Raw genomic sequence first — 27,015 nt, forward strand, 5'->3', positions numbered from 1 at the left:
GCTGCGTACCGGGCATTTTTGATATTGAACTATCACAAGACTAGCGTAGCCCCAATTTTAATATGAGCCAGCCTAATCTGAGGCGCGGGCTCTCATGTGAGATAATACGGTACTTAAACTAAACAAGACCCAACAAGGCACAGTAAGAAAAGCAACAAGCATCGCGAGACACCAGGGAAGAAGAGTAGTGAATCTAAAAATAAAGTCTCCTGAGGGCAGAGAGGCAAGGTAAGACTCCCAAGATGGGAGAAGGATGGGAAGTCATAGCCTGCTCCCTCCCTACAACGGGAAGAGTAATAATAGTAATACTTCATGTTGAGTTGTTCCTGATTAGGAACTATATCTTGAGCACTGTGGTCGTAACTGCGAGAGAGCATGATAGCTGAGAGCCCTATGATAGAGGTAAAATATATTTTACATTTATCACACAAGTTCTAGTACATTTGGAAAATAGATTATAGGCTCTAAAAATACTATCAGAAAACTAAGCTATATAGAACTTAATCTATAATACAGACCTCCAGAAATTTGAATATTAGGTCATATGAGCTTTGCCCCGATAACAGAAGGCATTACATTTTGAAACACCAGTATGATACTATACGTTTTACGTGGTTTGCATCATAGTAGACCTTCTCGGTCATTTGCACCACACAATGCCGGACCCAAGCCCACTCCTTCACTCGAAAGCGCAAAATGACAAGCCCCCTCTCATGCATTCAGCCAGTCCTCGAAATACACGCAATTACTCGCACTAACTGGGCCTCCCTCCTTGCACAAGGTAAAAACGGGGCACCTCCCGCACGGACTCTCGGTAAACCCATTGATGCTATCCGGTCTCCTGACAGCCCGATAGGCCATTCCTCCCACTACACGTTCAATTTTCCCATCGTACACTAGCACATCGAGCAGGCTTCTGATATCGGCCTCTGCGAGGTCAACTTCGGTCAAGTTACTACTCTTGACCCAGAGATAGACTTGGTTCAAGGTTGGATAACCAGTGTAACCAGGAGGGAATGAGCCGATGACACCCCGGGCAGGAAGCTTTGGGAAAGACTTTGACACCATAAACTTGGTGATGGCGGTTAGTAGCTCGTTTACGAATTCTTTGTCGAGCTCTGAGTCCGTAAACCAAGGGCCTCCTGTGACTTCTATTGATGGTGTGAGTTCGTAGAGCATGTAGATATTGCGCGCTGGGTGCTATACAGAATCATTAGCTCAAGCTCTTGCATTTCTCCCGCCGTTGAAGTGCCTGACCGTGGACCATTAGCAGGTAGACACCCAGGACATCACTGAATCCAAAACCCGTGGCGAGCCCAGAAAGCAACGTCCCAGTTTTCGTCAAGTAGCTACCCCCGTTGCCGAGCGCGGCGCCTCAAGCTAGTGGTCCACAGAGATGGTGCACTTCTACCTAGAAATCAGAGGAGTGACCTACATTAACACTCTTTATCGACTTGATAAACTTCTTCCTCTCCAACCCTTTCAACGCCTTATTAACTGCCGTAGAATGCATATTCGACTTTATTTTTAGTTGCTTTGTCCAAATCCCTTCCCTCGCCGACTCCTGAATATATCCGTATAACAATTCCTCGTCCGGGGTCATATTTTTGACCCTGAGGTACAGTCGCATTAGTCTCCCAAACAACCTGCTCGGCAGATGGGAGACTCACTTCTCTGCAAAATCCTTAGGAACAGAACGGAACACAGTCTGGGAGCCCCGGGTGAGGGCACTGAGCGAGCGAGTCCGTAATAATTCATTGAGGACTTTTTGTGTTAGCTCAAGGTTGTTTTTCCCAGGGACCAAGTCCTGAAGTTCTGAAACTGAGAAAAGGTAGTCGCTTGGAGCTTGTAGACATTGCTCGTAGACGGCTTTGGCCATTGCGTCGATGTTGGCTTGGGATGGTTGAGCAGCCATTGCGTGGCCGGAGTTGGGTTGAGCCGTGAACCAGGCGTGGTTGTGGTATGATATATAGGTGATGGGGGCAGCAATCCGGATTGAAGGAGAGAAGGTTGGGATGAAGGGCAGGGTAACGGGGACGGAGGGAGTCACCGGCACGGACTCACGAATATCGCGCCGCCCGAGTTGCTTCCGCGTCCATCTATTTTTCGGTTTTTTTTTTTTTTCGTTAGGAACTGTTAGGTAAGTATCTACCGCTATTATCCCAGTAAAAAAAGGATCGGATTTGATGAAAATCTCTCAAATACAAAGGAAAACAGGGGGGGTACCTATAATACCATCCTTGGCAAAAACATACCATCGCAAGGTTTCACATTACCATGAATAACAAAATATTCACCCTAGCCTTAGTCCCCTCACTCCTTTTACCCTTCTAACCATCCAAAAATATTGTGAAAAATCTCATAAATATTTTTCAGTTCTCTAGCAATTTTCTGGGGATTCTTGGCCCAAAAGACCACCAAGAACATACCATGTTGAAGCGAGGTCAGACCAATGTGATTCTGTGCGAAGGTTTCACTTTTTCCATGGCATATTTCTCGGTCAATGGTATCCGGAAGGTTTTTTCGCCAAGAGCATGGTATTGGAAAGGTTCAATGTCTTGCCGGCCCCGGAGATAGCTTGGTTACTCATACAGTACCGGTACTACCGGTACTCGTACATAAGTGCTCGTCGCGCAGAGAACCACTCACGTGCCAAGCCAAGACATGTCACGCGCAGACCAACTGGTTCCAGCTGCAAGTCCAAACCCTCCCCACCCACTTCACCTTTTTGGGCACCAATTGAGCCCGACCACGATCAGTACTTTTTACCCCCCCTCCCCCCCTGACGAAGAATGGAGCACCAGATTGCCGTTCTTAGGCGGCAGTATCTACAACTCCTGGAACCATCTTGTCTCTCCTTCCCCCCGTTACATCTCCTGCAACAGCCGGTTTTCCAAGCCGCGTTATGTACTGGTTTGTTCATCCCCGGGACTCGGGATGCAGCGCCTCCGCCGCCACCGGAGAGGTATACTGCACGGGTTCTCAAGAGGCTGACCTCTCTGCTGTCGGAGGGGGGGATTCAACAGCGCACTGTGGCCGACACTGTTGTCGCTGAAAACTCACTTCAAGAAGAGGAAGAAAATGTACGCTCTCAACCCCCTCACAAAAAGTCGAAGCCCGACCAACTCCCGGCCTCACCTAAGCGCCAGGAAATCGACGAACGCATACTATCCCTTTATACTCGCCTTCTGTCGAATACGCCCTCTTCCTCTATTACCCCCTTCCCACCGACCTCAAAGGAGAACGTGACATATACTCTTCCACCCTCACCCTTCTCTGGCCGCCCCATTGGCCCGCCCATCACATTATTAGAATCCCGCGCCGTGATATCCGGGAGTGGGACGACAGGTCTAAGGACCTGGGAGGCGGCGTTGGCACTAGCGGAGTATCTTATCGTGAGTCACTTGGAGAGGTTTTATAGGTTTCCAGGAGCCGTAGTGGCGGGGACGAGGCTGGTAGAGGAGGTGGGAAGTGTGCTGGAGTTGGGGGCAGGGACAGGTCTGGTGGGGATTGTGGCGGCTAGGCTGGGCGCAGGGAGGGTGGTTGTTACAGATGGTGATGAGGGGGTTTGTGATTCCTTGAAATCTGGGCTGGAGAGGAATGGTGTAGCGGATGTGGTGAGTGTTAAGAGGTTGATGTGGGGTGAGGGTGAGGGAAAGGAGAGTAATGAGGGTAATGAGGGAGAAAGGTTTGATCTGGTTGTCGGGGCTGATGTGGTGTGGTGATCCCTTGGACTTGATGCAGGGCATTGATAGGTACTAATGGTAGATAGATATACGATGGCTCTACCATCCCACCCTTCGTAGCCGAATTAGTACGGCTGTTTCGCAAAAACCCTTCCGCTAAGGTCGTCATATCCACTACAATACGCAACGAAGACACCTTTTCCCTCTTCCGAGATTCCTGCGGTCCGTTTCCTCATACACATTCGCATGCGTATCTGTACCGCAAACTAACAAAATTATTGTACTCAAATAGCGGAAAACAGCCTATTGCTCTCGGAGAACACCTGGACGCCGCCAACCCCTCCAATTTTTTACTATCCTACAGATACCCCGATTCGCATCTCACACGTAACAAGGGAATCCCCAGAGTAACAGACATGAAATAACAAACTCTTACTTGGTTTGAACCAGAGAAAACCCATGTAAATACCCAGCTTCCGCATTGGTTATGGACATAGACATAACTGTGCTTGTTGGTGGGAATTTATGTTTTGTTGAAGGGTTTTCCGAAAGTGTTCGGAGGCGATGAGATCGGAAACCACAGGCCTTGACCTGCCTATAATTCGTGAAATCAAGGGAAGGAATTTCCAGAACAAATCATCCCCCCCCCAAGCGCTTTGTTGTTAGATATCAGTTCCAATTTATTTCGTTCCTTGAGCGCCGGCCGGAGCATCGGTACGTCGTCGCTGTATAACCCTGCCGACGGCATCTCTAACCTCTGGCGCACTCCTAATCGCCGATTCAATCATCCATTCTTCCAACTTCTTTTTAAGCATTTTCTGCATCACAGGGTTCGCGTCGAACGGGAGCAATTCTTGGGTAAGTATTGTGGAAGTCTCAGTATCGGTCCTGTGGAGAAGCGCTGCCATGCGATCCAGCTGTGGATCTAGCGCTTCCGCAGTTAGAGGGCCGGCGATGGCACGATCTTGCTGGAAAAGGGGCGCGAGTTGGGAGATTGCGATGAAGCTTGTAAAGAGGATTTTACGGGCGAGTGCGAGTTGTTCGAAGGGGAGCAGTGTATTCAAGATTGGGATTTGTGTGAAGTGGTGGAACGGGCGAGTAACGACAAAGGCTTCGAGGACCATCATGCAAAAGAATGCGTAGAAGCGCCACTATATATCAAAATGCCGTATCAGCGAGGGCTTCAACCTCAAAACGGGTTAGGGAAGCTCACGTATCTCCCAAATTCCATCTTCCCCAGAACATTCAGAATAACCAAAACAAGCACACTTCCCAAATAATACGGCCCCATCATCGTAACCCCACGAATCAAGTAATCATAAGCGCTCGAGCAATTCCTCCACTCCAGCATATCTGGTCCAAACCGGTCATACGCGCTCCTCTTAACAGGATCGATAAGAGTATCGTAGGCGGCTTTCAACATGACGAAGTAAGCCTCTCCCTGCGTGCCGACCTTGTCAGGATGGTACATCACTGTGAGCCGCCGGAATTTCCCCTTTAGCTCCCGATCGCTTGCACGCATTCCCGCACTCAGAAGCTTGTAGAAGTTTGGCTCAAGAAGTATGGCGTTGTAGGATTCGTAGATTGTGTATAAGAGGTAAAAGGCTATTACGAGGAAGTTGACGAGCTTGTAGGATTTTACGTAGGTCGGCGTGCCCGGTTGAGGGCGGGGATCGCCTGCCCGAGTTATTAGGCGATACCAGAAGGATAGGAAGGAGGAGGTTGCTAGCTGTGAGGATATTTGTTAGCTAGTTTAGAGAAGGGAGCGTGGAGCGAAAGGAGGGGGGGCCTACTGAAGGGAGAAAACTCCAGCCGATAAATGATAATAGGGCAGACATAATGAATGATTATGTTTGTGAAAGAGGGACGGTGGGAGGTGGGATGGACGAATGGATGGTAGGTACAAGTAGTTGAAGCAAGGGTCTTGGGTGTTTGCGACTGTATTCAAGTTGGTGGGGTCTAAAGTTACCCGGCATTAATACAGATGTTTCCCTCAGGCCTACATCTTTCTCTCATCCCAATTTCTGCGATGGCCCAAGCATGCGACTCACACTGGCTTCGCCCAACTCAAACCAACGCAATCTAATTCTTGATCGGTCTGATTCGGAACCTCTACTACAATGCCAACCCCAACAGGGTACCGCGACCACAAACACAAGAAAAGGGACAAAAATCACAAGCGCAAACGCCTTGCTAACTCCCCCCCCGAGACCTCTAAAAAGGCCCGTACCACCACCACCTCTTCCCCCTCCCCAAAACACCATGGTAATGCCTCCTCCTCCGCCTCCGCGGCCCCCGACTCACCCGCGAACAAAACCCCTTACCACGCAATCAGGGCGAGCCTCTACCTAACACTCTCCCCTAAATACTCCTATAAAACCCCCCAATCACCACACACAACCCCACTCTCCGGCATTCAGAAGGACCACCTGGACCCACTGCTAATGTCCTACTTTGAGCCTGTTAACGGGGTCGTACTTGCCTACCGAAATATATCGTTCGAGAACGATTGCGCCAGAATCGTGGGCGAGTCGCCATTCGCACATGTTTGGGTTTTTGTCGAGTTTTTGGTTTGGCGGCCAGTGAGGGGGATGCTGCTCAAGGGGTGGGTCAATATGGCGGGGGCTAGTCATGTGGGACTGCTTGTTGAGAATACGTGGAATGTGGCCATCCCCAGGGAGAGGATCCCGGAGAGTTGGAGCTGGGTTGAGGAGGTAGGAATGGAGGTCAATGGAGAGGGGGCAGCTGTGGGAGAGGGTGCGGGGGTGAATGGAGGATATTGGGTGGATGGCGATGGCAAGAAAATAGAGGCCTTCAGAAAGTTTAAGATTGAAGCAGTGAAAGCAATGGGTCATATGGTTTCCATGGAGGGCAGTTTGTTAGGTGTCGAGAGACGAGAGAAGAAGCCTCGAAGGGAACGTGCCGGATAACAGCTAGGAAGATTCTGTATATCTACTAGTACGCTGTGGGATGTGAATAACATCGATAATCCCTCTTTTACTTTTATATATATCTTAGATCCTATAGATAATAAAATTCTGTGCTATTCTGATCATTCTTTCAAATTTAAAGTCCTGATATCTACCGTGTTATACCATAATAACCAACTCCAAGCGTTTTCCTACAGCAACAAAAAAAAAAAGGGAGGGGGACGGCCACGTTGGGGAGTCTATGTATGATATCTCAATATGGATCTTTACCAGTAATAATTCAGTAAATTGGTTGAAAGACTTATGATAACAAACTTGAATCACACTATCATACCCTGAGTACAAAAAAGGGACCCCCGCAAATCGATGGAAAAGCAACAAGCAGAAATAGACCAATTCCTCACACTCCCTAAAAGCGACAAAGAACCAGCTCCTATACCCTACCCACCCCCTGAAACCCCGTCCCACCAAACACTGCACCCACCCGCCAAATCACGTACCATCACTCGGCTCTACCTCCAACCCCTCACCCCTCTCGTATGCCAGGTCGGCGGTATGATACCAGTATTTGATTGAATCTCCTGGCGCAATCCACCCACCGCTTGTCATCCCCAAATGTAGTAAACAAACCCCGGGGCATAATCTAGACTATTCATAACGACACATACAACCCGTACAATGGCCGACTGCCTCTATCGAGTCTCGAAGTCCCATCGGAAAAAAGAAAAAGGGAGGTTTGAAAAAAAAGAAAAGAAAGACAATCAAAAAAAGGGGGGGAGAAAAGCTTACCTGTCATTTGGTACCACGCACTGGAATGAGAGTTTTAAGCAGGAGATGCATGCGTGCATGCATGGGTGAAGGGGGATACCGGTATGTTCTCGAGTATGGTATTTGCTTTTGGAATTGCCCGGGTGGGTAAGAGAAGAATGGATGTGTTATTGTATTTGCCGTGAATTGTGTTCGAGTAGGGTGGAGTGCTGTTGTCGGATTTTATTTTCTTGTGGTGGTGGGGTCAAGGAGGGAGGAAGGGGGAACGGGGGGCTAGAACGGTCCGTATCTTGTCAAGGGAGGAATTACCGTATCATAGGTTGGATGGCTGGTCGTTCCTCGCCACTCATTAGTGAGCTAGGGGATGGGATGGGAAATGAAGCTGTTGGGGTATGTATGGAAGGGGTATTGTGGCGGAGGTGCGAAGGAGGGGAGGGCCTGCGACAGAGCATCACTTGACATCACTCATGGTAAGATGGGATACGTTCAATGCGTTGCTGCTTTCTGCTGTCACAAATCACAAAGTTTGAACGGAGGTTGCGGCGGCCTTGCAGGGTATTTAAAAACATCTGACAGAAGCAAATCGAGCAATATCCCTTTTCTACACTCATTGCCTCTAACATGCGTTTTATATAGTCAAGAGCTGTAGATATCCGGTTCCCTTTGCTATGTTGGTCATCAGGGCATCTGATAACTATCACGATCGTAACGCCTCCTCGGGCTCCGGCTTCGTTGCCTTCTCCAGGAATCTCTTCCCTGATCACGGCGGCCATGGCTACTGGGACTTCGCTCTCGCCTAGATCTTCCGCCATCTCTTTCACTCCCACGTTCCCTGCCTCTGTCTCTTTCCCTACGCCTTTCCCTATTCCCATCTCTGTGTCTGATACCTTTGGGGCCTCGATCATCTCTCTCTGATCTCCATGTTTCGGCGCGTCTCCGAACGTCGACCTCATCAAACACATATCCCATGTTACTACTACTACCGTGGCTCTTGTGGTTACCTTCCCTGTATTGGCGTCTCTTCTCTAATTGGTTAGATCCACCAAAACCACGTGCATTGACCGCATTTTGACGTTTTGCATTGGTGGCCGATCGCCATGTGTCGGATAATTTAGACACCTGTTGCGGCACGTCGTCTTAGCACACTGAGTAAGGGAAAATGAGAGGAAAGTGGGGCAATCCTACACTCTGCGAAAAGTCGACGTGAATTCTATGGTCATCTATCAATACTCCTTGCATTTTAAAGTAGGCCTGCTCGCAAGCCTTTTGGTCCTCAAACTCAATAAAAGCATACTGGAGGCTATCGTCGGTTCTCTTGTCTCTAATCACTTCGCACGACAGGATGGTCCCAAAACGACTGAAAATCAAATGAAGATCCTCGTCTATAGCAAGTTAGTATTTTGAATTTAGCAGGTGGATTACAGGACGTACCTTGAGTAACGGGATTCAATTTGCAAACGAAGAGAATGTTTTCTGGTGGCTTGACATCCGCAAAGGGAAGATCGCCAACCATCTCCAATGTCAACGCTTGTGCCCTTGCTTCTCGTTCTCGCCTTGATTTCTCGACTGCTTCGGGATCATCATCCTCCTTGATTTCTTCATCCTCCCCAATTCTCACGGTCGCTAATTGAGCATTTGACGGGACAGGGCTCTGGGATGGCTCTCTAAAACCATCAGGGTCATCAAATGGATCTTCTAAAATAATCGTGTGATGTATTCGGATATCCTTTAGTGGCCTTCCTTTGCCATCACAGAAGGCATTGTTGATCTTTTCTAGAGTATCAAAGCCTTCAACAACTTTACCAAATATCGCAGCCTTTCCATCCAGGTAATCCAACTCGTCACCTGTAGTGATGATAAACTGACTTCCACCCACGCGCTCATCTGGATTTCTACCAGGGGCGGTAGCCATGCTCACAGTACCACGTTCCGTGTGCTTCAGTTTTGGATGAAACTCCGCGGGAAATAGGCGCTTGGAAGGACCCTCCAGAAGGCCCCAGATCGATGAACCCCCACTTGACTCAGGAGAGTCAGGCCCAATGGGGTCACCGGTTTGAAAAGAGAAATCCTTCTGAACACTATAAACGGGGGAAAAATTATAATATTTTATTTTGCATCTGGAGATAGCCGCCGGTGACAATTTCAGCATTAGTCGGTTCGTATTTTTGATTGCAGGTTCCCGTGGCGGGAATACCCGCTTCAGAAGAAATGTGGGGAGAGGTGTGTGGGGGGGGGGTTAGTGAGAGCTCGGAGAGGTACATACAGCTTGAGGAAGTTCTCGCACGCTTTGGGGGCAAGGTCGACAAGGAGATCAATGACAATGTCACCTGTCTCCCCGAGCTCTAGTAGCACAGACATAGTAGCGGAAGCTCAGTGGCCATAGAAAAGAGAGGAAGAGGATGAATGAGGTAGGCGATTATATCAGAGTATGTCGCAACTGCTTGGTTGTCGAATATGAAGTGGGAGGATGGTAGGGGGTGTGCAGCTAGAGAAAGATGATTAGGCGAGGACGCGATGCATAATTGAATGGCTTAACAGGGAGCGGAGGGCACAAGTATGTAGGCTAATGTTGGTATACTGTGATCAAGGGTTGCCAGCCCAGGTGAGAGGGTCTGAAGAGTGAATGGAGGTTGACGAGGTCGAATGTTGTGAACCGGGAACATTGATCCTGTCAGGGGTAAAGAGCGTCGGGTTTGGGGATTCCGGTAGCTTTATGATAGTAACCTACGCCGCAGTTGCTCTTAACTTATCCTGCGCACGTGACCGCAGACGTCCCATCTTCATGAGAGCTTGAAGATGGACTGGCCCACTTGCGCGTTGCAAAAGTTTTGGCGCTAATTTCGCTGGGACCTCCTGCTAAAAAGCACTAAGCCTGATCACCGCATTTCCCGAAACTGTTGCAACGAGCAAACATAAATTTACTGGTATTGCGGTGCAGCCATTTTCATTCACTTTCTATTCCTTTACCATAGGCTAGGTCACCATCTGCGATATTTTCCACTCACCCCACTCCCCATTCTCAGATATTCTTACAATTCTCACGGAACAGGTCACTAACAACCGTCTCTGAAAGCACTACATTGTACTCGAGTACCCCTTGCGAACTGTACTTTGTACCTACAAACACACCTACATACATACGGTAGAATTGCGAAAGGGATCTTTACTGAGCTGTCACTTCGACTTTGCGGTTGTATTTCATCGGGGTTATCTACATCATGGGTTTGGCGAGCCTCTCATGTTGTATTGGTTCATTCTCCGCCTTACGGCTAGAATCCTGGAGGATAATAGTTGCTCTCCCGCTCCAACGATCTTGTCGCTCAACCAACTTTTCCCTCATGCCACGGGTACCTCCATAGACGGCATAATCGTCCCCACATGGAGAATCACTTACCAACCCCCCCCCTAAATGCTTTCCCCACTAGTGCTCAAGCAACATGGCAACGCCCCTTAAAATCGCGGAGCACGCAACTTCACAATTCTCCCAAGTGAACAATCTGCTGGTTGGTCGAGTCCTGGTGATATTGGCCCAGGAGCCAATCAATGGCGACGGTGACCGTATTTGGGTATCGCTCGATTGTATCTTCCGCCAAATTTGGGATTTGCGGCCAAGGGACAGGTCGGGGGAAAAAAAATACCTCTCGGATTTCGATGCTATCTGCTCCTGCATCTGATCCCCACGCCTTACCAATAATAACGGGCTTACCTAGATTGACTTATGTCGATCTCCGAAAAGTGTTATTCTCACCCCGGAGAAGTACAGGAAGCTACCTTCACAGTGTACTGATCATTCCTACTAAGGTTTTTAAGTTGGTGCAAAGGATATGTACTCGGGGTGTGTCAGTAAAAATCGGAAAAGTATTTCTGCTGATTTCGTACAATTCTCTATAGAGACAAGTGTTATGTTTTCCGATTCTTATGGGCACAAGCAGACGTGGCCTGCTAGATCATACATGCCTGAAAAGGCTGGCGATAATTCTGGGAAGCCTACGAAAGGCTTTTGCATGGTTTTATTCCTGGTCACGATAACGAGAATGCGTCTCCTTAGTCACCACTTGCAGACATCTTTGAAATTGCACTATCGCTTTATGTTGTTATAGCTCAATTTAGTGATACTTTGTGATGTGGCAATGATGGATGGGTTACAGGAGATGGTCAGTGTTCAGAACGACAAGGTAGGAACAAAAAAAGAACCCCACCTCCCCGTCAACCGGCGACGGAAAGATCGTGAGCGTTGGGGGGGGGGCAAGCAGATAGGTTCCTTGCATCTCCAGTTCTTTTATTGTTTTTTTCATTTCGATTCCTGTCCGAAGATCGCCATTTATCTGCGAACAGAGGAGATCCTATCGTTAGCACGCGGTACTGTAATCAACCCTTTTAATGTTGATGGCACCAAATTGGTCGTTTTTGATCCTTTCCCCTTGATCCGGGCCATCTTGTAGTCGGGCGAAGAATGAAAAGCACATTGAGCTCGCACGATAATGTGCCATTATCGTGCTGATGGGTTGACTGAAGATCATGTCACAGTTGTTGGTTGGACAGAAGGTATTATGCCTAGTTTACAGCGGTGATGGGGTGAGGTTTTTTATTTTACTTCAATTTTATTTTATTAACAAGGCGAGAACATCTGGGGGCCGACCTTATATCTAGGGAGACGTCATGCAGCCAAGAAAATAAGCCAATTTTATTCAGCCCGAGATTCTTGGTTATTTTCATTAGGGCTTCGTATCAGGACTCCGAGCTCAAGTGTGTGTGGCAAAAGAGTATGGATCAAAATGGCTAGGTGATCTTGGAGTGATCCGCCCTTTTTCATCCGGTGACTTTTCTATCTGAAAGCAGAAGAAACTAATTGTCAAGTTGGCGAGGGTCTGAATCTATTTCAGAAATCACTTTACAGTTGGCCGTTACACAACTTGTTCCTTATGCGATTGCTGGAAACACTTTGAGCGGAAATACAAGCCTGAAAAGCTCGTTAAAAATTGTTTCGTCACCTCCCATCACTCACCATTTTGGCATCACCATAACCGCCTCCTGTGCTGTATCAACTACCATTCTGGAAGGGTGATTACCGTCCTTTGAAGAGAAGAATCGAAATAAAAGCGAGTTCGTGGCTCTTGTTCGAGAAGATGCAGATATGCATGAATCCGCCCATCTCAACCACCCTGCTCTCCTTTGTCCTATGTTCGAATAGGGCAAATGAGCAGTGGCGGGCCTTTTTGCGCCCAATCAATTGGTCACACCGCTGGACTGAATTTTATGCTTCCCTGACCAGACTTCACACTTTAGGGCTGTCTTTCACGGTGTGTTACGCATCGTGTAATTATCTCCGCAGACATGCAACTACCCGGTGTGAAATCCTTTGACGGAAGGTTTGCTTTTTTTCTTGTGTCTTTAGTGAATAAGTTGGGCGGCCGTCTGAGGGACAATACATCTCGTTTGTCATACAGCCAGTCCTGGTGTCCTTTTGTGTGGCAATCGTATCGCCTGACTTTATTTGTGCAAACGCAGTGCTCGGACTCTTGCGCAACTGGTTCAATCCGACTAGCTCAGTTCCCGGCCCAAAGCTGCGACTGAACCTTCTAATCTGACGGAAAGAGAGAAATCTTCAGGTTCCTCATTTTCTATTGTTAGAATGAGGGGAGGGGTCTTGCTTTCTGAGAATTGTGGAGAAGGCGCTGAGGCCTCCATACGACGGGCCTTAGGAATATCTGGCCGGCGAAGTAGAGAAGGTGAGGCTGGTGTGGGTGTCTGGATGCACAGCACGCATCTGGCGTTCGAAACCTTCCTCTAATGAATTTCTTAAGGAAAATGGGGCGGATTATAATTGCAACAGAGACAGAAATTCCCCGAAGGCAATCAATATAATGGGAATTATGTGGGGGCTCACTTGGGGGAAGAAATATCAGAAAGTCTATTTATTCGCAGCCGACGTTTGTAGTGAATCATGAACTTTGATTCCCTGTTGACCAAGTTCTGCTGGCGGATGACATGGTTTTTTTTTAATTTTCACTCTTCTGTCAGCGATAGAGTGCCGCCATAACACTTAGGCTACCTTGTGCAATTGATTCCAGAGGGCAACCGATAGTTCCTTTCCCCTAGTCTACTGCCCTGACCCAATATATACAACTTGTTCTTGTTTCCCCCTATCCGTCCCGACTAGATTCCACTTACCCCTCCAATACCTTCTAATTGTAGTTAAATCATTAACGACTAGATAACTTATCATAGATATTTTCCCAGCATACTGGACCCAGCACCACACCGACCCTAGCCGTATGGCACTCGCTTCGTTCTGAAGGTGTTTCGGTTGCCAGTGGTAAAGTGATGGGCGGCCGCATTTTCTGAGGAAGACAGCAGATGCAGATAAAGGGGATTCATTTATGTATGCATATTGTGTATATTTTTCGTTTTTCCATACACTGGAGCTAGACTCTGGCGACTTAAGGCAGCTGCACAAACTTCCCTACGGTATTTATTTTTTCAAGGAGAAAGGAGGGCAGGCGAAAACAAACAAGCACGGGACCTGTCAGGCGCCCAGGGCACTAGGGGACCTTTTCCCTGGCTCGAATATGCCAATGATCAAACTCTATGATACTATCGTGTAAGTGGGTAAGCCAAGCTGGTGTCTGGAAATTACATTGATAGTACGTATCTTGGAAGGCTCTCATAATTCAACCATGCTTCAGCTATGTCTAAATTGCTGTGAGATTCCTACATTAAGTCCCCCCCTCCGTTTCTCGCTCCTCCACCCCCCCCCCACACCTTTCTGCCTCGTTTTCTTCCCCAGAATTACTCTGTGGGTGTTTATGTTATAACTGCAACCCCATCCCGTACTTCATTCCGGCTCTCGTGCGTTTTCCTCTCCCATCTCTTTCTTCTCCCTTTCCCTTCACACCCCCCCTCCTACCTCAGATCTCAAAGTACTATCCCAATATTTCTTACCATCCACTCTGCCGGACGGAGACAGTGCGCCGTGTACCCCTTCGAGTGTCCGGCACCCGTCAGATCCTGATATTCCCGTTTTCCCTTTCAATATCTCCTCTCATATTCCTACACTCAAACTCACTTTGAATTCTGATAGCCTCTATCCAAGTCTGCAATTGGACCATTTTATATTGCGTTAGAAGGTTTGGGCCAGACACGTTCGTTTTACCATCCTCACTCGAATCTACGAGAGCGCCACTACTATTTTCGATCTTGCTATCGGAGCTGAGTTCTCTGGAAATACCTTCTTCAATATTACTCCAAGCCCTTGCTCCGACGGCGATACTGGGGATTTTCGGGTTTGCATATTGGCAAACACCATTAGGAGCCAATCATGACTCGCCATCCGCTGAATCAATTGACCTATGCAAACGATCCTCCATTGGAATACCGCTCGCCTAGGGCTATTCCTCCCATACCCCACGACAGGTCAATGGCATTGTCTCTCTGCAGACAGAACCCCCGAACAGACCCAATGACTAGGCAGGCTTCGCGGTCTGGGTCTGCCTCCCACGCGCCTAGCACGAACGCTAATAGCAGTGGAACACCTAGGCGTCGGATCCAAGTAGCTGTGGGTTCAATCTCTTTCCTTCTCTTCATTTATCTGAGTTATATCTTCCAGTCCCAGAGAACAGGAAGATGGAGAATTGTTGCCTCAGCACGGCTTTGCTTGAAAAGATCTGGTGTTTTACACATAACCTCGTTGGTTTTCCTCTAATATGGGGGGGGGTTTCTAAGTCAATTTTATATAACTCTCCTACTACACACCCTTCTTTCTCCATAGGGAAACATCTGGCTAATAAATACTGTGACAATTCAGTGTGGGCGATGCCGCAAGCGCAAGATCAGATGCAGTGGGGACCCTGGGGATAATACGGGCTGTAGCAATTGCAAGGCAGCAAGTGTAACACAAGGAAGCTGTGTCTTCTTGAGGGTGCAGTGCGAGATGGCGGAGCTCGTACCAGACCATATGCTCATGGTGAGCGGCTATGAACAGATCTCTTCAACAACAATCGACCTTCCCCCTCACCCATACTCAACCTCCTCTTCGGCGTCTTCGTCATCCTCGTCACTTGCTCTGGGACACCCACACCCCAGTATAACATCGTCGACATTGCATCATCACGGCCTCAACTCTCAGCATTTGATGGGTCAGCTCCCCATGAGGCATCACACACTGAATTCGACCGGAATGTCTAATGATATCATATCATTAAAATCAGTACATCATCAAGATACAATAGGCGGCGCTGGTGGGGTAGATGGAAGTGGTCTGATTCTGGGTAGCGGTATGGGTCTTTCCTCCCATAGGGGTTCATACGATGGGGAAATGTCTAACGGGGCGCACGGCGGGAGCGGGATATCAGGTGGGGATCTGTATAGTGGGAATTACCCTCAGTTCCTCCAGCCTGAGATAGCCACTGCTAGCTCGCTCATGAGCGGGCAGCAGGGGCAATGGTCGCCATTGGCCTCTAGTGGTAGACAAACAAACTCGGGGCTGTACCTCGACCAGGACCAGGCACCAAGTTTGCAGAGCTACATGCCTGCTCCGAGCACCCGCATGCCGTTGCACACTGCACTTGACGGGTATAACACGATTTTCCCCGCTTTAAGCTCTCTATCATCCTCGCTGCCAGAAGGCGTTTCCCCAAGAACCACTCTAGCAGATCGAGTCACGCTCCCATCGCCTTTCAGAACGCAGGCCTCGGAAAACATCAGTCTAAGAAGCAACAGTGCGAGCGACCTCACGTCGGGCAGCTACGTAGCTCAGAGCATTCAACCGCCAACTGTGGGACGAGGATATTCCCCGTGGGCTGGAGAGCCAGGATTCACCACGACTTCTGGGTCCAGCAATAGCCTCACTATCCCAACTACTAAGGCTTCTGCCGTGAGTGTTTCTCCGCCGCTCTCCTACTTGAGCCCTACGGTCTCACAGCCGACGCAATCTATCATCCCCCCAGCCCTTCCGCTTCCCCCAGCCCTCACCTCCTACAGCACAAGCTCCAGTCCCATCTTTCCCCTCTCATCATCAAACACTTCACTCCTCCCATCAGGACCACACAGTGGCAGCATCCTAAACTCGAGCTTTGATTCCTTCGCGTCACAGCCACTACAATCACTCTCTCAACAACCAAAGTCTATACGTAGTGACTCAGAGTCCAGCGGCGGTGGAGCAAACACCAGTGGGACAAGCGGAAGCAGCGGAACGAGCACTAGCGCCGGCGGTAGCGGTAGCGGAAGTGCATGTACTGCAGGAGGCCCCGGTGGTGGCCCAAGTGGTTCGAAGATGAGCACACCTGCACCGACTATGCGCACAAGCTCAGCTTCTAGCTCTGCGTACTCCCCGACATACTCAAGGTCGAGTGTTGGGGGACATGATTTTGTGACAAAATTGTTTGCGGCTCACATGGGGGACTAGAGGGTGGTTTGATATAGGCATTGTGGACATAACACCGGGGTCTCAGGAGGTTTCCTGGAACGTCTCATGGCTCTCATGTCTCGATTCCCTTTGATACCTTTCTTTCTTTTGGACTTGTCTTGGTCCTCACTCTTCTTCTGGTCCATAAGTTTTGCCTCTTTCCTCTGCCCCCGCACAGCACAGTCTTGTACTAAGGTGCGTTTTTGTGTCTATCAATTCTATTTACTTAAGTTAGCTGTTTAGTTAGTCAAATTGGTTTCGTGATTTTATCTATTTTGTTTCTTCGTGGGTGCCGTTTTCGCTTCTCATATGAAGTAACCCACTATCATTTCATCCGTGTTGTGCTTTGCTGATCGATCACTCTGTGCTTGGGAAGCAGTGAGACACCGCGGCTTCTGTCTGTCTTTTGTTACCCACATCTCAACAAACGATCACCAACTTCTTGAGTTTTGATTTTATCGCTGAGTTCTGTCGGTCTGAGCATTGACTACTTGCGCCCTATTGTTTTCTTCCCTAGCCTTCGATGTTTGCCTGACATTTCCAGTCGCGTTTTTCTCTCGTTCCCTCCTTCCCCTCACTCTTACATTCGTTTCGTGGGGAGGCGAAGGGCGTGTTTTATTGCAGTTTTTTTTTGCGCAAGATAGGGTTTCCTTGATAGTGAGTTATTGGTACACTAGCTACCTTCCCCCAAGGAAGGGAGAAACCCCGGGGACCTTTTAAAATGGGGTGAGAAGAAACCAAAAGTAGGTTGAACGAATTTGGCTTGATCGTACAGCTTTCCTCCCTTGTTTTCTGATTTTCTACTTTTACTTTTGGCCGTGGGTTAGTTAGATTGGGTGCTACTATTTCTATTTTGGGCCTTTCTATTCTTTTAGGTCTACTATCATATGTTACGGTCGGTTCGATTGTTTCTTTAATACACTATTTATTTATTTTTCCTTTTTTCCCTTCTCCCCTGTTTTTTAATTTTGGTTTTCGCACACTAGCATGGAAAAGTGTACTGTGAGTGGGTGCTGAAGGTCAAGAAATGGATTATGTACGGGTGGTGGTGGTGATTACAATGGCTGTTCGGTGTTGTGCGCGCAAAGGGTTGAAGCTACGGTGGATGAGACAGCAGCCTAGAATATTATTGGACAAACATTGTAGTCTTAAGGCAAGCAAGCAAGAGGTTGAACCTCTAGGACGGTTATAGGGTTGGATTGATTCAATTTTGGGATGTAACCGGATGATATGATACATCAAATGGAGGGTTTGTGTTTGCTTGATTTTTTTTTTCTTTTTCCTCACTCCCACACCGGGTTGGGCAAACATCTCACCCCAGGAGTGCAAGAAAGGAGGGGGATTCAAAATCAAAGCTTCGTGGCGTTGGGCCCGGGGATTGTTTGCCATTCGCGTATGACATGTGGGCGGGTATCGGATGTTGTTGCTTGCTCCGACTGCCGCTAGCACCGCCCGAGTGATACCCTATGCTGCGGAGCACACTAGCCACTGAATAGGGTTAGGGTTTCCACAAGAGCAAAAATAGTATTATATGGGAATGTCACGAGCATTGCCAGTATGCCAGAGCTTTACCCAACCTATAGTGTCGTCTGGCCTTCGCTGAAAAAAAAAAAAAGCGAAAACAACCGAACTGGAAATGGGTACTAAAAAAACAATTAAAATCAAAACAAAATAAAATACGCCGAATACCGCTCAGTATGTATCGAATCGTTATCGCGGCTTTTAGCGCCCGATAGCCAGACAAGATAAAATTCCCGGTCATGTAGAGCGCATACGTCCCAGTCCATATTTGATCATGTACTGGCCAAACCCAAATGGGTGGTAACAAGGTAGGATCTGCCGATCATTACCTAATTAGATCTCAAGAAGACGGCGAGTGACCGGGAAGGGGGGGCGTCATGCAGGGATGGAGAGCGTGCAACGAGTGAGAGGCTGTGATGGCACGTGAGAGATGTAGGGTGGTGAGTGAGTGAGTGGGTGACGTTGCTGGACAGATCTTGCGAGCTCAAATCGTGCGGCGCGATGGCAAGGAGACGAACGGCATAATGCAGATTGGAGGAATAGGGGACTTTGCAGAGGGAATTTTGAGCAATCTAGGCCGCTGTGTTGTGTGAGAGGGAAGTTGGGGAGCGGTGGGGCCGAGTGATAGGATGGGTAGGGGGAGTTCGATATGAGTTGGAGCTGGACGGGGAAAAGCTGATTTTTCTTTCTGGCTTTCTTTTTTCTGAGGGGTAGGAAGTGCTTTGGTGGGTGACTTTGTGATGGTGAGGAGGGGTTTAGATCATTTATTCTACAACCGCCAAATTGGCATATGTACCCTACGGCATTATGTCCCAGTGATAAGCCAACACCGCCTGCCTTTACCAAAACCAAAAACCAAAACCAAAACAAAACAAAGCAAAACAAAGCAAAAATAACAAAATAAAAAATAAAACAACATTAACAATTTCACCCCCGAACATCAATTCCGGCCACAACTCGCAAACAATTTATCCAGCTTTATTCCTAATCCGACCAAGGAAATCCACCATCAATCTGTCCCAGCACCGGCCCGAAGCCCTCAAGTGCAGGCCCGCATTCTTGAGGGGAAGCGACGCGAGCGGACCAGTTGTAAATTGCACCCCGAGTCAATGCATTTTGCTTTTTTGGTCTACTCTTGCTTGAGAGGATAAGGCTTTGAGGAAGAGGCAGGTGGAGAGGACCGAGGAGGGTAATGGCAGTAATTTATGATATTTCAGTTCTATTTGGGGTGGACTGGTCGAAGAAGAGTGGCCTAAGGTTGCGATTGGTTGCCACACGCCTTGAACGAACCGGGATGATGGCGATATCGATGACAGGATAGATGGGGTCTCGAGAAGATACTGACCTGCGGGTGCTGGCCGAGACCACACGGCCTCGGGTATTGCCGGACATTGTACGCCGTAGGATCTGAGATTTGTATGGAATTTACGTATCTGAGGGCACTGGTAACGGCGACTTCAATTGCGTCAGTAGACTACCTATCTGGATTTCTATAATTCACGAAATACGATATCTGGTACCCAAGGTGCCCGAGAAGCACCGCGAACCTGAGTGGGGTGGACATATTTGTTGTCAGAACCCACCCATGAGATGTCCCGTGCTAGGTGTGTCACCGAGAGGACTCTAAGAACCCGCAAAGTAATATCCACGAGACGAGTATGGTATTTAGGGGACTTGGGAATTGGGTTTACAGAGGCAACGCGAAGGATACAGTAAAGAGGGAATTCCTGACATGTGGAGAGTAATCGCGAGGAGAGGTAGACAATGACTCTGACCTAGCGTTTGGCGGAAGGCAAGGGCAATCGAGGGCAAAAAGGGGAGATATTTATATCATATCAGGTGAGAGCCCTTGAAGTTTCTAGGGGGAATTATAGTGAGTGGGTATAAGGGGAGTAAGGGCATAATCTGGTGGCCCTCTGCTGGTGAATTGTCGTGACACGGAGTGCGACTTTGGAGGTCTGCGGTTCAATAAATATTTGAATATTTTCAGTGCTTTTAAATTAAAACTAGCTGTAATATGTGCATTTGGAGAGGTTCTCAGATTAGAGATATGTGGTCTAGTAGTAGTATTATATTATTGAAGTCTAGAGATAATGTACTACCTATTAAGTTATAAACTAATATTGAAGAACAAGAAATATCAATACGGTTACTATGACAATAATTCAATTATTAAAATGCTGTTTAATACTGACATGGCTCTGTTGTAAAGAGCTTTTTGCCACATAAGCAAAGTGGAGATGTAGTGGTAAAAGCACTTCAGCCTTATAGAAGTAAGAGGACTACAGAGTAGTCTGGTCTACTATGAAGGATATTTAGACTAGGGCTAGAAGAAGATCTAACATAGTTCAAGGAGTTTGGTACAGTCGTGTCCGTAAAGTCTTCATACCCCGGTGGCGCAACCACACAACCACAACACCTCTCCATGGAAAATTGAAAAAAATTCAAACAACTCAATTAAGAAAGGTATATGAATAGAACTAATAGGCCTTAAGAAAATATTATTACCACTTTGTATGACCACCATCTGCATCTAGTACAGCCTGTATTCTCTCAGGCATTCTATCTATCCACCCATCTAACTTCACTTGGGAAATTAAATCCCATTCCTCCTTTGCTGCCTGAAATAATCCAGCAGCACTGTGAGGCCTCCTATCCAACCTGGAGAATCGATTTCTGAGGGCTCTTTTGAGCAGAGCCCAAGTGTTCTCAATAGGATTAAGATCTGGTGAGTTGGGTGGCCAAGGCAATTTTTGATAACCACAGTCTGACTGCAATTTTCTGTTTTCCTCACCACCATGCCAGGAGGCATTGTCTGCTGCTAGGTAGATGTTGTCAGAAGGTCTATCTAGACCTTCTATAAAAGGGATGAGGTATGGCTGGTGGATTTCAGTTGCATATTGGTGGGAATTGAGGCCAAGTCTGTCTCTTTTGCTGGTCCTTTCTTCCTCCCCCCTCTTCCTCACAAGAATTAACTCAGTCCTGCCACCCTTCATGATTGCAGCATAGACTCCAATACTAGTCCTCCCAGACTTAAAGCTAGGCTTCAAGTTTTTTTCTTCCAGCTCTTCATCAGGTCTAACTCTGACCTTCCTGCCTGTTGGATTTGGATCATAGATAATGGTGGCTTCATCCACAAAAACAACCCAATTCCATGCACCCCTCCAATTCCTCCTTCTCCTAGCAAACTCCTTTCTCTTCTCCTTCTGTTCTTTCCTCCAAAAAGGTTTTTTTCTAGGTATCAGAAGCTTAAAACCAGCTTCTGATATGATCTTATCTACAGATATCTTTCCTAGACCAATATTCGCTTTTTTGGTAATGTCGCGTAACGCTAAATGAGGCTCGGCATCGATAATGGACTCCACTATCTTTTTTTTTTGAGGGGTAATTGTTGTTGGTCTTCCAAATCTGGGGGCATCATGGGTATTTCCAACTCTTGATTCAGCTCTTTTGACTACTGATTGAACAGTTGCCTTAGAGATACCCATAACCTTAGAAATTTTATTATACCCCATATCAGTATGTTTATACAGGGCATAAATTTCCTTATTTTGATCTTCTCTAGCTCTTCGGGTATGTGGGGGGGTCATGGTAGAGGTGGTTGTTGTGGGGATGGAGGACAACACCGTTGCCGCGCTGGGGTATGAAGACTTTACGGACACGACTGTACTCATGAATATTAAAGTATGTTGGAAATCATGAATGCCACTTGACATGCTCAACGCTTTGTTTTCTTGTCTGCTGGAATATTCATCAGTGGGCATATCTGTCCATTGGTATATCTATCAGTCAGCATCACTACCTAGGAGTCTACCTACTATTGGTTCTTTTATTGCTATTCATTTACCCATTTGCATATTTGATCTGCATTCCTGGAGCCAGCCATTAGTTCATTCCCACCTGTTTGTGACCCTCCTGCTATTGGATTTGTTGTGGCAGAGGTCCTTGTTATGTGTTTTGTGAAAGGACTTCTGATAGAGAAGAATATGAAGGTGTTAGGAGTCTTGGTTCTTGTCTATCTTTTGTGAGTATAGGAGTGTGGAAGACGGGGGGAGTGGGGAAGGTAACTGGGAGTACAGAAGGCAAATTGGAGCATGTGAGGCAAATTGGAGAGTCCTTGAAGTAACTATTGTTTGTTCTCTTCTTTGTTATCATGAGGAGCATAATGAGGAGTATAATGTGGGCTTCCTATGGGAAGATAGATTTCAAGGTTATGATCACAGCAAAGTGGTCTTTCCTAAAATAAAGATAAAGAAGAATCAACAGCAGAGTTGAAAAAACAAAGTGGTAAAACTTGATATTATTAAGCCACAGCTTTATTTATTTAAGTCCTGATCTCAAGAGGTAGTTGATTGCTAGAGTAGAGGAGAACTTGTATATACTTATGTAGATTTCATATACTGGTAGTTGCTCACTATTACTACTTCAAGTTCATATTTGTGAGTACCCAACTCCTAAGAACTGTTTAGCCAACCTCTATGAGTCAGAACAAAGATTCTCCAGAGTGAACTAGGCTAGTTTATGGTTTTCTAACATTTACATAATAGAAGTGTTTTAGCTGCTGCATTTCCTAGATAACTGTAGAAGTAAAAACTCTTCATATGTTAGACATGTCAGTAGTAAGCTGTTATGTCTAAGCAGAATCCTTACAAATTGATGGAACTCTCTATCCATGTACACTTAGTCTTCTACAAGCATTTGCAGCCCCTGAACATTAATCTGATTTTACTCCATTCTATAATATTCAGGATAATGGCCATATAACTTGCCCGATAGAATCCTTTGGAGGTTGACTACCAATAGGCTCTACTCACGGTCAATCATTATAGGAGTAGGTCTTATTACAACCTTAGACTTGTTCCTTATATCCTTAATGATTCTTCTGTACTATTACACTTTCTGGATACTGGACTGTGGACATATCACCTATAGGACTCCAGTAATCTCACGTACTAATTTTAACTTCAAAGTGATATTACTCTATCTGATCTTGTCCATTTTGCATGAAACCACCAGGAGGCCATTTTCCAGATTCTCCTCTTCGCCTTCCGATATCCTGCAAATAGCTTCTGGTTAACGGCATGGCATAAGCATATATGGTATTACTGGAGTGTCTCCATTTGGAGACATTTACCAGACTTACAGCAACATTTAAGGCTATAGCCCATGATGCTATGGACTTATAATAGGATTGGAGGGGGATGTTAGCTACTTTACCTCTAAGTTACAGCTTGTTCAGAGCTCAACTAGGTGTGCAGAAGTGATTTGCACAACCTGGGATTTGAATATTCTTTGTAGTTTTGTATGACAAACAATCTAGTAACTTCTCATAAAGTCCTGTATAACAAGTGACTTTCAATGTAGTGTAACTTGACTTTATAGTAGGATAACTCTAGTTGATAGATAGGATAACTATACCTGGACTGACCTTTGAACAATTCAGGGTAACTCCCAAATTGACTACTCGGATTACTCTATAGAGTAGGGTAACCACCACTCTATACTAGTATTATACCTAAGTACTTCTAGCATAGTATAGCGTATCTGACTAAAGTACCCCATCAACAGTACCTTCACTTAGTAGACAGATGTCTCCTATCATTCCTATTGCAATAGTCTCCTGATGCTGGTATAGATATATGTTTGGCTAACTGTAATAGCACTCTATGAAATCTTATTACAATAGTAAAAGAACCACAATGAACTTATCCAATCAAGATAAAATAATATATAGCTTTGAGCTATATACTATGGAAATGGTTAAGATCTGAGAGTATATTTAGTACCTCACATCAGCAAAAAAAAATAACTGCATCTAATATATTGCCATTATACCCTGATGCAAGTGATACTGACTGCGTGCCTGGTATGCTCTGTGCATTCTGGTATTGGTTGCAATGCCTGGTTGCACTGTAGTGTTCAGGAGTTAGCTGCTCAGATTCAGCTATATTCAGATGCGACGTCACATTCAATCTACATTTAGGTACATTTAGTACCTAGTGGAAATTCATACTTCGATCCTGATACCATGTCACATTAATCTCAGATTCAGTCTGAATTCTCATTCTTCACCATATTACTTCAAAATTCTGATTTTTGCATCAAGTTTTATTGCGACAGTATTCTTAGCAGGCACTAAATATACTCAAACAAGTTCCTGTTTAAGCAAGCTACGTGTTAGTAATAATATTCTGTTATATTTTCTGCTATTCACGATTGAAAATGTAAATGTGAACCTACATTCCACTTGGAATCCGAGTGATAGGTAAGGATTTTTGGTAGTTGTGGTACTTTGTTATGTGTTAGGTGGAGACAATCTAATAGACTTTAGAATTGTCTAGGCCAACTAAGATTCATTTCTGTAGATGGAGATTCTCTAGGAAGGCTGGTATTCACTCATTTTGTTTATGACTACTAAGAGCGAAGTAAATTTGGTAAAGTAAGATAAAATGGTAGAAGCAATAGTAAATTGTTACAGTCTCTTCTCGGTTCCTTAGTGATGTTTAAAGCTTTAGAAGGCACTTCGATATTTATATTCCACCTCTGAGTATTTGTGAACTATATCTATTTATTATACAACTATGTACCTCTCTGAATATAACTTGCAACATCGGGTATTCTTACAAGACGCGAGCACCTGAAGACCCTGAAAATCACCACACCCTCTTTGTTAATTACAATATAACTAACTCAGAACTATACTGTTGCCAATAGTAGTTATCAGATCATTGAAGTCTGTAAACATGTGGCCTAGTTCTCAAGTTGAACTGAGTTGGCCCTAATTGTCTCTGTCATTGATAAAATGATCAGTTTCATCTTCAGGTTTCATCTGCGAAGGTTGTCATAATCACAATCTTTTTAGGTCACTGGACTTTAAACCTTCATAACTCCTTACCCAACAAATAGATTTTTTCTGGAAAACTTCTGACTAATTTGCAGAAAGATATTTTACCAGATTGACAAATATTCATTGGTTAACAACCTTGGTTGCTCTGGGTAACATGGTTACAATTGTTGTTGCAGTATTAGAAGTTATCCCTACAACTACAACATATTCTGAAACCTAGTTGTAACACTCCCTGAAGTCCATTGACTTCTACAGTAGTGTCTCTTAGAGTTCTAGACTCTTCTGGTTATTGTAGAATAGATATAAATGTATTGGTCTCTTATTAAGATCCTTTACCATTCAATACCATCTGTTCGTGAAAATACATCCCATTACCTATGGCATATGCCAAAGATATTACATCTTTGAAGTCTAGTAACCCTCTGAGTAGTTGACAGATCTACTCTATTCTACTTCTCAGACCTAGCCGATGGTCTCCTATCCTAGATCTTGTGAACAAGATCCAGTTGGACAGACAGCAGTGACGTATACAGTGTTATTCTGACCCCTTCAATTCTGTGGCATTATAGTCATAGGACGCAACTGAGATTGATATGTATGATGACATGTGGGCCCTGTCAGGTGGCCGGATGGGGGTGTTGGAGACCAGGAATTCCAATTCTGGGTAAGGTTACGCTACTTATTGTGATTCCTGGGTATCAGATCCCGGTATTCCTAACATTATATTCTTACAATAACTTCCACATAACCTCGCAACTTACACATACTCTCCTAACCTCCTGCCCACTACAACACACCTAATTTCAGGACATACTCAACTCCACAACTCATTTAACTTCATAGTAGGCTCAGGCTTTACATGCATAGCTTCACTGGCAGTCTCCCATGATACTTGTATAATTTTCTTTCCGGTTGATATTCAGACCATCTTCTGACTTGGCTTGCAAGGTTCTGGCTTGTACTAATTTTGATGCTGGATTCCTCACGTGTTCTTTGGCTGCAGTATCCAATACCAGGCAGTACAGGTCTACTCTATACCAGCTTTTCCACAGTTCACAGAATGCTCTCCTGCTGGTATTATTGGTAGAGCTACAGCCTGTTATGAAAGTGGTCTTTCCTGGTAAGGTTTGACATGTACTAAGTTTAATGCCAGATTCCTCATCTGTACTTTGGCTGCAGTATCTAATACTCAGCAGCATAGGTCTATACGATGCCAACTTCCCAAAGGTCTAAAGAAATACTCTTGCCTACATTATTAGTGGAGCTCCAGCCTGTTCTGAAAGTTGTCTTTCATGGCAAGGTTTGGACATGTACTGACTCCGATGCCAGATCTCTCCGGTATCCTTTGGCTGCAGTATTTGATACTTAACTACGTAGATTGGCACAATACCAGCCTTCCAATAGTTTAAAGAACGTCCTACTGCTGACATTATTGATGGAGCTACAGTGTGTTGTGATAGTGGTCTTTCTTGGCGAGATTTTGATATGTGCTAACTTCAATATCAGACTCTTCCTGTATCTCTTGGCTGCAGTACCCGATCCTCAACAGCATTGATCTACTCGATACCAGCTTTCTTATAGTGTAAAGAATGTCACTCCACCAGCATTATTGGTTGTGCTAAAGTCTTTATGTATATGGTCTTTCCTGGTAAGGCTTTGGAGACATTCTAGCATGCACTGTTTTTGACACAAAAAGCCTGAGATGTTGGCGGAGGAATCATGATATGGATTACCAGTAGTTCTTTAACAAATTAAACTACTTCATGCAGAAATTTTATTGTGACCAATTCAAGTTAAACTGTGACTTACTAGATTACAAAGTGTTAAAGGACACCACGAAGCAGATCACCGTGTACACGG

The 27,015-nt window shown here is 46.0% G+C and overlaps 7 protein-coding genes; 4 read left to right on the forward strand and 3 right to left on the reverse strand.

The window, feature by feature from the left end:
- Window positions 1-550: 550 nt before the first annotated feature.
- On the reverse strand, window positions 551-1,915 carry GSTUM_00009808001 (uncharacterized protein; the record flags this gene model as incomplete). XM_002840927.2 has 3 exons in its annotated part: window positions 551-1,200; window positions 1,436-1,613; window positions 1,671-1,915. 3 exons carry the CDS (start codon window positions 1,913-1,915, stop codon window positions 712-714), a joined length of 912 nt encoding a protein of 303 aa, XP_002840973.1. The 3' UTR covers window positions 551-711.
- Window positions 1,916-2,792: 877 nt separating this feature from the next.
- Window positions 2,793-4,115, forward strand: GSTUM_00009809001 (uncharacterized protein; the record flags this gene model as incomplete). XM_002840928.2 has 3 exons in its annotated part: window positions 2,793-3,716; window positions 3,773-3,908; window positions 3,979-4,115. 3 exons carry the CDS (start codon window positions 2,793-2,795, stop codon window positions 4,095-4,097), a joined length of 1,179 nt encoding a protein of 392 aa, XP_002840974.1. The 3' UTR covers window positions 4,098-4,115.
- Window positions 4,116-4,250: 135 nt separating this feature from the next.
- GSTUM_00009810001 (uncharacterized protein) lies at window positions 4,251-4,352 on the forward strand (the record flags this gene model as incomplete). Its single annotated transcript, XM_002840929.1, has 1 exon — window positions 4,251-4,352. One exon carries the CDS (start codon window positions 4,251-4,253, stop codon window positions 4,350-4,352), a length of 102 nt encoding a protein of 33 aa, XP_002840975.1.
- A 14-nt stretch (window positions 4,353-4,366) lies between these two features.
- On the reverse strand, window positions 4,367-5,584 carry GSTUM_00009811001 (uncharacterized protein; the record flags this gene model as incomplete). XM_002840930.2 has 3 exons in its annotated part: window positions 5,480-5,584; window positions 4,900-5,415; window positions 4,367-4,837 (listed from the first exon to the last, which is right to left on the reverse strand). Exons 1-3 carry the CDS (start codon window positions 5,522-5,524, stop codon window positions 4,367-4,369), a joined length of 1,032 nt encoding a protein of 343 aa, XP_002840976.1. The 5' UTR covers window positions 5,525-5,584.
- A 140-nt stretch (window positions 5,585-5,724) lies between these two features.
- On the forward strand, window positions 5,725-6,741 carry GSTUM_00009812001 (uncharacterized protein). XM_002840931.2 has 1 exon: window positions 5,725-6,741. The coding sequence occupies exon 1, from the start codon at window positions 5,807-5,809 to the stop codon at window positions 6,614-6,616; it is 810 nt and encodes a 269-aa protein (XP_002840977.1). The 5' UTR covers window positions 5,725-5,806; the 3' UTR covers window positions 6,617-6,741.
- A 1,104-nt stretch (window positions 6,742-7,845) lies between these two features.
- Window positions 7,846-10,023, reverse strand: GSTUM_00009813001 (uncharacterized protein; the record flags this gene model as incomplete). XM_002840932.2 has 5 exons in its annotated part: window positions 9,648-10,023; window positions 8,816-9,501; window positions 8,570-8,766; window positions 8,272-8,503; window positions 7,846-8,180 (listed from the first exon to the last, which is right to left on the reverse strand). The coding sequence occupies exons 1-5, from the start codon at window positions 9,740-9,742 to the stop codon at window positions 7,846-7,848; spliced, it is 1,545 nt and encodes a 514-aa protein (XP_002840978.1). The 5' UTR covers window positions 9,743-10,023.
- Window positions 10,024-14,702: 4,679 nt separating this feature from the next.
- On the forward strand, window positions 14,703-18,031 carry GSTUM_00009814001 (uncharacterized protein; the record flags this gene model as incomplete). XM_002840933.2 has 3 exons in its annotated part: window positions 14,703-14,939; window positions 15,189-15,657; window positions 15,736-18,031. 3 exons carry the CDS (start codon window positions 14,703-14,705, stop codon window positions 16,785-16,787), a joined length of 1,758 nt encoding a protein of 585 aa, XP_002840979.1. The 3' UTR covers window positions 16,788-18,031.
- Between the last annotated feature and the right edge of the window lie 8,984 nt (window positions 18,032-27,015).

Source organism: Tuber melanosporum (genome assembly GCF_000151645.1).
Source record: "Tuber melanosporum whole genome shotgun sequence assembly, scaffold_60, strain Mel28".
Classification (NCBI taxonomy): domain Eukaryota; kingdom Fungi; phylum Ascomycota; class Pezizomycetes; order Pezizales; family Tuberaceae; genus Tuber; species Tuber melanosporum.